At 38.6% G+C, this 13,778-nt stretch overlaps 1 protein-coding gene across 1 annotated transcript in view; it reads left to right on the forward strand.

Moving 5' to 3' along the window:
• Positions 1-882: 882 nt before the first annotated feature.
• Positions 883-13,778, forward strand: part of arhgef39 (Rho guanine nucleotide exchange factor (GEF) 39) — a 48,628-nt gene continuing 35,732 nt past the window's right edge. Inside the window, exons 1-4 of the mRNA XM_060889553.1 lie at positions 883-992; positions 5,903-6,106; positions 6,804-6,898; positions 12,825-12,945. Coding sequence (XP_060745536.1) covers positions 5,957-6,106; positions 6,804-6,898; positions 12,825-12,945 — 366 coding nt within the window. The 5' untranslated portion in view covers positions 883-992; positions 5,903-5,956. The remainder of the gene's footprint in view (positions 993-5,902; positions 6,107-6,803; positions 6,899-12,824; positions 12,946-13,778) is intronic.

Genomic DNA, 13,778 nt, shown 5'->3' on the forward strand with positions numbered 1-13,778 from the left:
TAAATCTAAACTCCTGCTGAGTTTAATTTCTACTAACATATAGAGTTAAAGTTAATTTCTAACTAGAGTTTATATAAATAATAACCCTTTCATAGTCTTAACATATCTAAAACACTAAAATGGTTTCAGGTGAAAATAATTACACAGAGAAAAACACAAACACATTTACAGCATTAGGTAGACACCCTCATGCAGAGTGACTTTTATACATTTATACAACTGCCCCAGGAGAGGTAGCTTGGTGGATCTGGGATTCATACTCACTACCTTTTGATTAGTAGGCCAACACCTTATCCACTGAGCTACTATTTCCAAACAGCTTTCTCTGAAAACCCCTCACAGCATAAAAAATAGTTTAAGATGTAGACCAAACAACACCCGGAGAGTTTAATAAGGCTCCTCAACACCCAGTGCATGAACACCATGTTAAATGAGACATAATAATTTGATTTGGCATCTGTCTTATTATTATTATTATTATTATTATTATTATTATTATTATTATTATTATTATTATTACTACTACTACTACTACTACTACTACTACTACTAATAATAATAATAATAATAATTGTATTATTAACATTTGTACTATTTATTATATTATTATTATTATTATTATTATTATTATTATTATTATTAGTAGTAGTAGTAGTAGTAATAATAATAATAATAATAATAAGAAGAAGAAGAAGAAGAAGACAGATGCCAAATAATAATAATAATTGTATTATTAACATTTGTACTATTTATTGTATTATTATACTATTATGAATTATTAAGTATTTATTATTATTATTATTATTATTATTATTATTATTATTATTATTATTATCGGGACGTCAACTGGGACCGCGTGATCCCAAGACGCAGCTCCTGACGTCAAGACGTCGTCAGCCGAGAACCAATAGCTATCGACGCAAACCCGGAAATTCCTAGACTAACAAAAAGACCGCCTGGATTCAATTTGAAAAGGCTACACACTCTGTCAGGTTAGTCCATGTTTATTATGATATATATCGTTACAAACGACCACGGAAGAAGCTTTATGTTTATTCATACATGCTGTTGATAAAGCATAAAATGTGCGATGTTATACTTGTATTTTTTACCTCGCGCTAGTAAAACCTTCACATGAGGCAGATGGTTTTATATGTAGGGAAAATAGCAAGACAGGATTGTTTACAAACTCGCCTGCATGTTTAGGTATGATCAGAATAGAAAATAGCTGCTAACGTGTTTGTTTTAGAAAGAAGTCGTCTTTGGTAATGAAAAGTAAGTCAACCCAACTCTTTATATGTTTACAGAATACTGTCATTTCTTTAAAGAACACTGACAAAAATAATCAGTGCAAAAAAACAACAACAACAAATGGTTAAAGATAATAACAAGATTTAATGATTACTAAACTTAGCAAAGAATGGAGATCGGTGATTGGTTGTTTGGAACAATGGTGATCTCTGATTGGTTGTTTGGAACAATGGTGATCTCTGATTGGTTGTTGGGAACAATCGTGATCTCTGATTAGTTGTTAGGAACAATAGTGATCTCTGATTGGTTGTTGGGAACAATCGTGATCTCTGATTGGTTGTTGGGAACAATCGTGATCTCTGATTAGTTGTTAGGAACAATGGTGATCTCTGATTGGTTGTTGGACAGCAGCGAGCTAGTGAACTTTATCAAGTGTAGGACAGTCTGATCACAAAGTCACTAGAATTATTATTTATTTATTTTTTCTAAGCTTGAAATGTTTGAATGTTGCCAAAGGGGTTAAAAAAGTTATGAAATCTAGTCAACATGCTGCCAAAAAAGATATTCCATAGCATAATGATTTCCAGGTTTCTCATTACATAATGCAGTGAGCCAGTGGATGGGGCGGGGCCATCTTAAAAGACCACGCCCATCAGAATAGGGTTTCCTCATCGTAGGAGTTATTTGCTGTAACACTTAACTTTACGAGGACTAATTGACCCAAACCATGACAGCAAAAAGAGACAGCCACCTCATCATAGAAATTGATTTTCTTCATTGATTATTTTTCTTACCAGACCTTTTTTTCTGGTAAAAGTAGTGACTGCTCTGTCTTTTGTCAGCTTAAACATGCCCATCAATCTGATGGATAATACAATATATGGGAAAAAAAAGCAGTGACTGTTATTGTGTAGAGATTAAATTGTGTTGGTCAGCCGGCATGTCCGGAGTGTACTCCTTCCTCATGTCCTGTGTTCCTGGCACAAGCTTCAGATCCACCATAACCCTGGCCTGGTTAAAGCAGTTAGACCAATGAATAAATAGAGTAAATTGTAGCTGATGGACTCAGACGTATCTACTGTAATTGCGGCACACGTTTCAGACTCTGTTTCTTATCACTGCCTCAGGAATCATTATATAACATTTTATCGTGTCTCAAGCATTTGCAGTTTTTAATTACTCTCCTTTCCTGAAGTAAGCTAAATGAACATAACTGGTGGCAGCATGGGGTTGATTTTTCTGCTTGGTCCATCTGCTCATTATTAAATTGCGTGATTTGTTTACATAAATGAACAGAGGGCTTTGTGGTTTCTAGGTAGCATGAGAAGCTGTTTTATTTGTCTTATTAATTTTGCGAGAGAGAATAAACAGGCTGGCGAGGGAAGCCTGTTTTCTAGCTGATGTAATATGAGTGATGACAGGAGCTACCTTGTTTACTTTGGGAGACAGGAGCTACCTTGGGTAACAATAAATGGATAAAAATCATGTCATCTTTTGCTCAATAAAACTCTAGTTGTAATCATTGGAAAGAACCCTAGAAGGATAAAGAATAATAATAAGAAGAAGAATAAACCACTTTATATGCAGTTCTAGGAAAATAAACAACCTCCATGTCTTTGTTAGTTGATTGTTTTCCTGTGACAGCACTGTTGATGTTTTGGTGTTGGTGTTTTATTTCCTGACTTTATAATTTAGCCTGTGCTCATATGGGATCACTTTTTGTGACTTTATTTAAGCTGTCTATGATTTTATTTGTAACATCCATTGATTTCTAATTGTGTTTTTTTTTTTATTTGGTAAGCTGCTCTTAGTTTTCTCATTGGTGCGATTAATAAAATGGAAAGAGGACTAATTCTCAAGGTGTTCAGAATTACGTGTCTCTGCATTGTTCCTTTCCAAAGAAAAATTAAAGGAATATTGCAGATTCGCTGCACATTACACACTGCTGATATCTGATCAAATCGTACAGCTGTAATTGGTGCGTTTCGCTTATTTCAGGTGTTTGTTTAAAGAAATAAGCAACGTTACCTACAAAGATAATGTGTTCAAGCTTGAAATGAGAATTAAAGTCTAGGCTTATCTTGTTTTCAGCGAGCGGTTTGCAAGGTCAAGCGGTAATAGAAAGCCCATAAATCCTAATTAGAGCATCACAAAGTCATCATTTGGAACCTGAGCCCGTTGAGTGTATGTCTGTTTATCCTTTGAATGCTTTTGATTTGCTTACTGTGCACCGTTTCCCCCCTAGCCCTCCTCAGTTGGCCTTTAATTGGCTTCACTTGGCCAAAAAATGCTGCTGTATCCCCTTAAAAATTGGATGATTGTGCAAGAGAAGTGATGCAATTTAGAGTAAAACATCTTGGCTTTTGCTTATTGTAGATATAACCAGGGCTACATGGTGTACTTATTACTTCTGACTTTTTAACTCGCTTATTTGTGCTGTTTTGGCTGCCAGACGCACACCGAGCCGAGCCCGGGTGACTGACACTGCTTATGCAAGCACGGCCGCACAAAAGTGGACAAACAGCACATTGTTATGGCACCTTTTATAATCCACCTTTGCTAGCAGTCAAGCTACTGGTCCGAGGTGTTAATGAGTGCTCTGCTGGCAGCCGTCGTACAGCGGCTCTTAGGAGAAGAGCTCGAGCCTCCCCCTGCTTTGGTTCGTGCTGATGGAGGTGGCTTGTTTACCATGTTAGAGAGCGGCTGACGCCAGCTTCCCCGGGGACAGCACAAGGGTTAATTGCTGTTAAAGTGGTGGTGTTGTCCCTCTCTCCTGCCCTGATGCTCCATTAGAGCTGACACTAATGAGGCAGCGCACGGACGACACCCTAGAGCTGGGGCACAGTGTGAGTGAGTGAGTGAGTGAGAGAGAGAAAGAGCAGCAGAGAGTGATGGAGGAACTGTGTTCAGCAGAGTGCAGGCTAGGTCATAGATCAAGAATGTTGCGTAGTGATGGGGAGTGTGTCGGACGTGTGTAACTGCTTTCCTTTAATTGGAGGTTCAGACAGGGCTGATGGCCTACACGTGGTTTTTCATGAGTTCAATCGTGCAGTCGAGTTGCTAAGATTTGTAATTTAAATAGGATCAGTGCGGGAGATATGACAAACATCATGTTTACGATACTTAATGTCATTTCCCCGATGCATTATATGTATACAGTATAGCGATAGACAATTTCCTCCAAAAGTACTGGAACAAAAGGTCAATTCTCTTTGTTCTTGTTTTTGCTACACGTTGAAGACGTTTTTGTTTTAGATCAAACGAATATGAGCTGATAAAATGGATATGAAAAGTTTACACATCAGACACAACAATGTTTGTGATTACTTATGAATGATGAATCATGTCCAAACTTTTATCCACTCTCTGTGTCAAATTACAATTAGTAAAAGTTAAGTGAAATTTTTAGGAAAAGTATATACTCCCCTATAGTTTAAAGTTTAGTAAGCATCTGTCAATGTCGCACATCATGACTTACAAAAACATTCAAGATCCAAAAAATTGTAAGGGCATTTTTGTGCATGACCTATGAGATTGTACGTTTGGGATCATCGTTTGTACTCCACATTTTTTATTTTTGTGTTTCATTTCTGTACTTCTTTTGAATTCAGACCTGACCTTCCAGATTACTGCTGATGAGTGGATTGCATATTGTTTGCCTCTTTTTTCCGGTCCGTCAGCCCTGGCCTGTGGAGGTTGTTGTGGATGTCACTGACTGTTGTTTGGGTTTTTCTTCACAGTTCTCACAACGTTTGTCATCGGCTGCTGTTGTTTTCCGTGGCTGACCTCTTTGATGTCTTCTTAGTAAACCAGGATGTTCCAAATTGTATTGTCTATACCGAATGTTTGTGCAGAGGCTCTGATTGATTTTCCCTCTTTTCTCACACAGACAGCTCTCTGATCTTCATGTTGGTTTATCATGTTGGTATAACAAACAGTCACACCTGTGAAGCCCTAAATTATTATTTTGTCATTTGGAAAGCATGTAAATATCTTCTGTAGCTTCTAAATGGCAGCTGTAAATGAACAAATATGGAATTTATACAAATGAACTATTTATACTGATCATCTTGTTCAAAAGTTTATACCCGCTTCCTACCTGGCTATAAATGTATATCCTGTTACATATGTGAACATCAGTGAACACGTGTGGCTTTTGTAATGGTTGTGTTCGAACCGCTCAGTTGTCCTCGGTGTGAAAAGACTGATTTCAATCTCTCATGAACGAGCAACACAAGACATAAAAAAACGGTTATCATTTATCATCTAGGTATCAACACAGTATTAAGAATAAAACCTATGTTAAAAAAGTTATCTAAACATCTGTACTATTGTGTATATAAACATCTGTTATGTGAAATAGCTTATTCAGGGTAGAACTAAATAGAACCAGTAAATAAGTCCCTCCTTTTTTAAATGATTTACATTTGTAGATACTGCCAGGTGTATGTGAACTTATGACCTCAGATTTAATAGTGATAATAGCATAACAGGCCTCGTCAAATTATACTTTACAGGACATAAAAGATATCACTGAGGAAGTCGATCAACCGTAAGAGATATAATATCCCCCTAATGTGTCTTCACAATTTGTCTCTATACATGAATTTTTTTTTTTTGCCATTGTGATGCATATCAAATGTTATTTCAGAATAAAGGATAAACCCCTCTCTAGCTCTGGAGACGGAACCCCAGGTGGACAGTTATGAGTTTTTCTCCGAGCCCATGCGTTCCTGCAGGCGTGCGCAGCATTCAAGAGCAGAGGGAACGCTGGGACAGGAAGAGGAAGCGGACCGGACGAGAGCTGGTCCAGAGTGAGCAGAGATACTGTGAAAAGCTGGACCTGATCACCACGGTGAGAATTTGAGTGCTTCTCGATCTCATTTCAGCAATCACACAACAGAAATTTGCTTTTTTTTAAGAAATTAGGGTTTCTTATTCAGAAAAGTCAAAGCGGCTCGAAATTGCAAGTAATTACGTGATATCTCAGAGTTGCGTTCCTCACCGTCCCTGAAAGTAGCACTCCTAAAGTTTCTATTTTACTCTTGAGTGATTCTCGACACTATCACACAATTTTCCTTCTGTGGTTTCTAGCTCACCGAAGGCCTTGAGCACATTCAATTTACACAGCTCAATTTATTCCTAAATGACCTGAGAGCACTGCAGCTGTTTCTGTATGTGCCATTGTTTCTGCATGCGTCAGAACGATTAATATTTGAACCCGGAGAGCGAGCACGGCATACCGCATTATTCCTCTTGTTTTGCAGCGTGTTTTGTTAGGTAAGTGCCTGATTATTAAACCCCACGCATATTTTTATGAGAATCTATATATTCTCCTTCAGGTTTTCCCCTGCCCTTGGGTCGTGTTGAATTAGTTATGCGCCTAACCTTTTAAAAAATAATTGAGGTGCCATTGATGCGAAATGCTTTCCTGTGTGTCTCAAGGGTGTGCTGGGTGTAAGGTGACACTCACAAGATGAAGAGTTATGAACGAGAGGCATCAAAACGATTTAATTTTCTCCTCCTTCTTCATCTCTCCTTCTCTTCTCTAGTACTTTGTGGAGATTCTGAAGGCCAAAGGAACCCTGAGGCAGGACATTAGAGAGAGCATCTTCAGTTCAATTAAATCAATTCATTTAGTAAACCAGTAAGTATCCTTTCAATAATTAACTGGTGTGTGTGTGTGTGTGTGTGTGTGTGTGTGTGTGTGTGTGTAAATGAGAAACAGAAAATGAAAAACAGATGGAAGGTGAGTGAAATGGGGCTAAAGAAGGATAGAGTGAGTGACAGACAGACAGTTAAAGGGAGAGAGGTGGACTGGAAGAAATAGTCAAGTAGAGTAAAAGAATGAATGATGTACAATGAGACAGAGGTACTGTAGATGGACAGAGACATGGAAAGAGACAGATAGACAGACTGAGAGAAAGACAAGAAACAAGAGAGACAGCTTAGAGAGAGAGAGAAATCAGGATAAAGCAACAGACATGGAGAGACAGAGAAGGGTGAGACAGAGCGAGAAGCAAGAGACAGACCAAGAGAAATGGAGCATGCAGCAGAGCGCGAGAGAGAAAGTCAAAACAAGACAAAGTAACAGACATACAGAGACTGAGTGAGCACACAATCAAAAGGAAGAGAAGTCTGTGGTAAAGGGGAGCATGAGACGTACAGATAGTGAGAGACGCTGTGAGAGAGAGTTACAGAGAGCGAGAGACGGGAAGCACGAGCTAGCGCTTTAAGAGAATGAGGAGGTTGTGAGTATTAATTGGACTCTGACAGTGAAATGAAGTTTGGAGTCTTATCTGTGTATTGTGTAAAGTGAAATCAGGAATCAATGAAGCTTTTGCGTTTAGGTTTACAGCTGCACTTTCTCCTAACTGCACTCCTCTGCTTAAACACCCTCACGATCACCCCCATTCTTCCTCATAATGACTGGCACTTATGTCCTCCAAGCAGCACACACTGATTACAGCATGGTTTAATAAATGCTGATGTTTTGAATAGAAAAACATGCATTTTTCAGGGATGTTACAGCTCTCTCTCTATCTTCTTTTTTCCTTTTCCCTTTTTTTTAAACCCTCCTGTAGCAGCTTGAGCTTCAGAAAGCAGCTTGTTTGCTACGAGGCCTGCTGTTTTTAATGGGGGCCGGAGCTCTCAGTACTCATTTATGAAGTCTAGTTGTGACTTGTGCGCGGGCCTTTCGGATTCTCTGCTTGAGGGAACCTCGCTTCGTGACAGCCGGCCCGAATGAAAAGCTGGGCCAGGGAGAAATGAAAGGACGAAGATGAAATAGCACAACAGGAGGAAGAAAAAAGCTAGCTTGAAGTCCTGTCTGAGCATTGATCTTTCAGGGTGGGTAGAACAAACTACCAAATTAACTAAACAAGTGTCAAGAAGTCGCTCTTGTGAGCGCTGGATTTCTCTGTATGGACTAAGGAGCTGTTGTGAAGAACTGAATTTTGTATTTTTTTTTTGATGTGGTGCAGGTTTAGTGCACATGAAAGCAGCCTAATTTCCTCTCCTAGTGTCCAATAACAACAGAGAAATGAAGCCTCCAGCTTGTTTTGTGTTTTTTCTTTTTTCTTTTCTTTTTTTTTTTTTTTTTTTTTTTACCTAAAGCCAGACTGGCATTTGCCATCTTTAATGACGTGATCAATACAGATGCATGTTTGATAGGATCTTCTGGCTTCTAACACGATCGGACGGTGTCGGGCTTCACAGCAACCGTGCACACGTTTAGCCTTTCAGACTAAACAGCATCAAGACAAAACCGTGACAGCAGCGAAAGGGACTCATCCTCTGCTGTGTTGATTGAGAATCATATTTGCGGTGTGAATAATGAATCACTACGAGTCCCAGAGGCTCCCATCATTGCCAGACTGACGGGCTGCGGCGGCTGAATGAAGATGGAGGGCTGAGTTACAGAGGCTGATGTATTGGATAAATTGGTACTCAGTTACCATATATCATCATTAGAATCGGTTATTGAATGTCTGCGTGAGCCGTAATGCCAGCCTCTCAATTTACATCCCTGAACAGACAGTAGGAGCTGTCTAATCTGCACTTATCGGGTCGTGTCTTCAGGTGTGCTGTAACATCTGATGTAGGAAAATCATTTTTTACTTTTTCACAAATTGCAGCAAAACTCCTTTTTTATATACTGAAGTCAAATTTTCTCTTTGAATATCATGATTCAAGTCTCTACAAGTTAAACACCTAAGGCTTGATTATCTAGTGACATACTGTCGATTAGGTCTGCCAGGGGTTCGATTAAACGCGATCTCGTAACAGATGGCAATTCTTAAACGAACAGATTACGTCAAAGCGTAGAGTTCATTTTAACGTAACAACTTGTTATTAACTGCAGTCACGTCTGCATGTCATTCCCGAACACTGACCTGTCAGCTAAAGAGACTTCTTGTTGTAGATCTATAAACTATAACAAAAATAAACTAGCTGTCAGTAACTGAGGGTAAAAGTGTTTCAGTGTAAATCATCCAGGCTTCAGACACTGTGCTCATGGCTCGTTGAGTGACTGATATGTTTTGTATACTTGTCTGGAGAGAAGCTTCAGTATCTTAAGGCTATGATCTGATTTGCTGTATTTTTTTCAAGAAAAGAATCTTTTAAATGCAACAGAGATGCAAACATCTACGGTTTAGCAATATCATTTAGGAGCCCTGTTTAGAGCTCTGGGTTGTTGATTGCAAGATCAGGGTTCAAGCCCCAGTGTTGCCAAGCCGCCACTGTTGGGCCCCTGGGCAAGGCCATTAACCCTCTGTGCTCCAGGGGCGCTGTATCACAGCTGACCCTGTGCTCTGACCCCAACCTCCAAAGCTGGGATATATACAAAGAAGGAATTTCACTGTGCTGTACTGTATTAACAATAATGACTGCTTTTTTTCATAACTTGTTGCTTTGACATAATATCTTGAAATAAAAGAAGTATTTTAAGACATAGCTCTTGAACAACTTGTGATTCAGGGTTTGTGTAAAGAATTGATGTAAATAGTAACAGTTCCTGAAAGCTCAAAGCTATCACAGCTTCTAATAATTCATAGTTGAATTCTTTCCCCATATTAATTTGCTTATAAGCGTCAGGATTTTGCAGAGCGTTGGGATCGAACCGTACTTGAACAGTAAATACACGACAGATGCAGTGAGTGTAAATGTAAATGCGATGCATAAACACCTAATAATAGCTTGTATATAGGACAACGCGGTGTCGCTGTCGGTAGTGAAGAAAGGTGCTGTTCAGGCTGAGCGATGCTTTATATTCTGTCGTATCGTCTTGTTTTCTCGATCACTTGTGTGTTTATTACACAGCGCTTATTACTAATTAATATTCATCTATCCCACTTCTCTACGAACGAAGCAATTGTTTAGTCGAGTCTGTGCCCATCCTAGATGTCACAACTGCTACAAATGAAAGTGGATTAAGATGGCACAGAAGGAATGCTAATATTATCTTTAGTGTCTTCCGGTGGCCAAAAAATTTAATTGCTCTTAAAAAAAAAAAAAAGGAAAAAGAAAAAACATAAAAATGTAATTCGTAATATCATATTTATTACAATAGCCTCTGGCTGTGAGAGAAGGGAAATGGAAAGCACAGTTTTTTCTCGGCCTTTGCCCTCGTTACAACTCTCTCAGCTGCTCCGGCATCTACTGATTACGAATAGAGGCTACCTTTGGCTTGCAACTTCATTAAAATCTATTTAAATCAACTTCAACTGCAAAAAAGTGTTCCTTCTTCCTGTATGTAAGGATGTAAAGTCTTAGGGAACATCATTAGAGAGAGGGAAAGTAAGTGTGTGTGTGCGTGTGTGTGTGCGTGCGTGCTACCTTGCTGTAAGTTTGGATAATAAGCTCCCTCACAAGCGTCAGCGCCCTCTCCCTATCATCCTTGAATTCCGTGTGCGTCGCTGTAATGCGCGTGGCAGCTGAGGCGTCTGCGTGTGTGTGTGTTTGCTCCACTTTGGGTGTGTTTTGTTCATGGATTTGTGCTGTAGAAAATGCCACAGTGATGCCCTTAGGCCCTAACCCTACTGCATTGGCCTTGAACCTCTGTCACAGCCAACTGTCAGGGCTTTACTCGATGCCGCACAAACGCTTTAATTTGCAAACAGCTTTACCTACGAACTTTGCATAACCCTTCTCGTTATTTTTCCACTTTACAAACGCTTCAATTTTCAAAATAGCGCTACATTTTGTTGTTTATATTTCGTTCGTGGCTGTGCATGCACAATGCTTTTTTTAAACGCAAGCTCCGACTCAGGAGAAAGCTGCCAGGTGAAGCTGTATTTATTTACCAACAACATCAATGCACCCGTGTGTTAAACGGTGCAAATATTTCTCCAACATCTAGCATATGTTTTCAGAGTTAATTAGCGATCTGTTGAAGATCCTTCGAACGAAGTTTATCAAGTCAACAAAATGGATCTCGTACTGAGGTTGTTTTTTCTCTTTTCTCCACGTCCTCCTACGTTTCCCTGAACTCTGATGCTTATCTACAAAGCCAAAGATGGACCCCTATGTACCTGACAAATCATAATGCCGTGTATCATGTTCCCTCGATTCTTCATCCCTCAGGACATAAGGAAGATACGCTTTTCTCTGTACTGAACTATCCTTTGATGTTTGAGAAGCTCAGTCACTGGCTGTCTTTGAATAAAGACCCACCTCTTATTTTAAACACTTAAAACACTTATCCAAGTAAGATCTAAATCTAATATAATAAATCTTAATAAGTATAAACAAATATCACAAGTCTGATATTAACGTCAGGACTCTCAGTGAGAGACGTGCAGTTTTATCATTGTAGGGATAACTTTACAAAGAATTTTAGTGGTTGAAGATCATTTGATTTAGGTTTTAGATTTATTAGATTTTAGATTTGTTAGCTTATGAACAAGCGCTTGGGGCATTTCCGAGAGCAACCGGTTCAGCAGCAATATCAGCATTTACTTTGAAATATCTGTGTGTGGGGGGGGGGGGGGGAATTATTTATTTATTTATTTTTCTAACTTTTCTATGAATATTTTGTGACTAGTAGGGTAAGAAACAGAAATACTTCCAAAAAACTGTAAATTCTTAGACAACTGAGTATCTCCTGTCATATGAGTCATTCAGCATCACTGTGGAGTGTGACATGACAAAGAAAATCCTTGATAAACATGGACACAAAACAGGCAAAAAAAATTTTTGCTTCTGGTAAAAAAAAAAAAGTTAAAGGTGTTTAGGTTAATACCAGTAGACTCTGGTTTAGATCTTGACCTGTTTGTGTGGTAGTTTGGAAAACCAGCCAAAAAAATGATGATTTTTGCCAGAAATTTGGGATTCAACATGATTTGACATCTCTGCCTTGAAAAACTGAAAATATATTTCAGCAGAATGACACACAGTTGTGTTTATTTCCTCATTGCCAAGGCTGTCTTCCTGCAAATATCATGTTTTATATGGAGGTAGTTTAGCAAACATTGTGTTTAAAAAAAAAAAAAAAAAAAAGTCAGTCTGCCTAAAGATGTCTAAAACCTGGCTTTTTTTTATTTTTTTATTTTTTTATTTGTGGGTTGAATGTCATGCTTTGATCAAGTTGCTGGATGGCTGCATGCTGCAGCGAAATGGACGGCCTGTAATCACATGCTGGCTGTCAAAATGTCTGCTGTGGTGCCAGAAGCTAAACTTTAAATGCAATTTACACTCTTTTCACTTTAATAATGCTATACTATACTATATAGAGAAAGAGATTTCATTTCAGGAAAGTCTGTGCTTTTTCATATATATATATATATATATATATATATATATATATATATATATATATATATATATATATATATATATATATATATATATATATACGCTATATAATGTAAATAAAGTAGAAAATGTTTGTGGTTCACATTGTGAAAGGGTTCACCAGTCCACCACACATCTGTAGTAGACTGAGGTTGTGCATTTATTTCTTTTCATTAGTGACTATAAAGCTGTATAATTCGTCACTTTAAATAAAGACGACCTCATAAATTTTGTAAAGGTTTAAAGAAAATAAATAAAATGTTTTGTGCTTGTACCAGGACGCTGCTTGGCCATCTGGAGGACGGCAACTTCGGCGTCGGATTTGATCAGTTCTGCCCTCACATGCATTTCTACACTACGTACGTCAACAACTTCCATACAGCAAAGAAGATCCTCGCAGTAAGTTCACCCAGACCTGTGTTTTTATTTCTAACAAATCATTCTAAGAAATGATCGCTAAATGAGCCATGTACAAATTCCCCAAACTGAATTCTCTCTGTTGTTTCAACGTGATTTGGATTTGCCTTTGATTTTGTCATTTATTGTTACCTCTGTGCTCACGTCTGTCTCTATACGTTCATAAATATGTATTTGTTATAGATTTATGCTAAAACGTGAGATTGACAGTAGATCATTCTTCAGCTCTAATTAGTCTGAACCCATTAAACCTTTGGATCGTTGCTCAACAGTTTAAAAAAAATAAAAAATACATTAAAAAATTCTCCCATTGTGCAAAAAGAAAAGAGGACTCACTGTTGGGTCAGTAATTCAAAGATCGCCACTCAAAATGATTGACGTTTGGAGCGATTTAAAAAAAAAAGATAACGTCACCACCTACCTGATTAAGGCTGGTGGATGACACCCTGTGCAAACAGATCTTTCTCAGGCAAAGCCCAGTGGTACCATTAAGTCCAACACTCCCGTCTCATTAGGCCTGACTTAAGTGGGCAGCCTCCGTCAATTGCCACCCCCCCCCACCCCCACCCCCCAAAAAAAAGTGTAATAGAGAATCGCTCTTTCTCTCTCTCTCTCTATCTCTCTCTCTCTCTGCTAATTAGCTCCTCCTTCAGTATGGCACCTGTACCCTTGTCTATGGATGACTGATTCCTTGTTAAGCCAAATCAGCTTGCAGTTAAAGAATTATCACCACACTATGCTAATGCTAGTGGTAACTACCAGACAGGCGCCTTTTTCCAAACCGGACAGATTCAAATTAAAGCCTGATTCTGGAA

The sequence above is a fragment of the Tachysurus vachellii genome, chromosome 16 (assembly GCF_030014155.1).
Source record: "Tachysurus vachellii isolate PV-2020 chromosome 16, HZAU_Pvac_v1, whole genome shotgun sequence".
Lineage (NCBI taxonomy): Eukaryota > Metazoa > Chordata > Actinopteri > Siluriformes > Bagridae > Tachysurus > Tachysurus vachellii.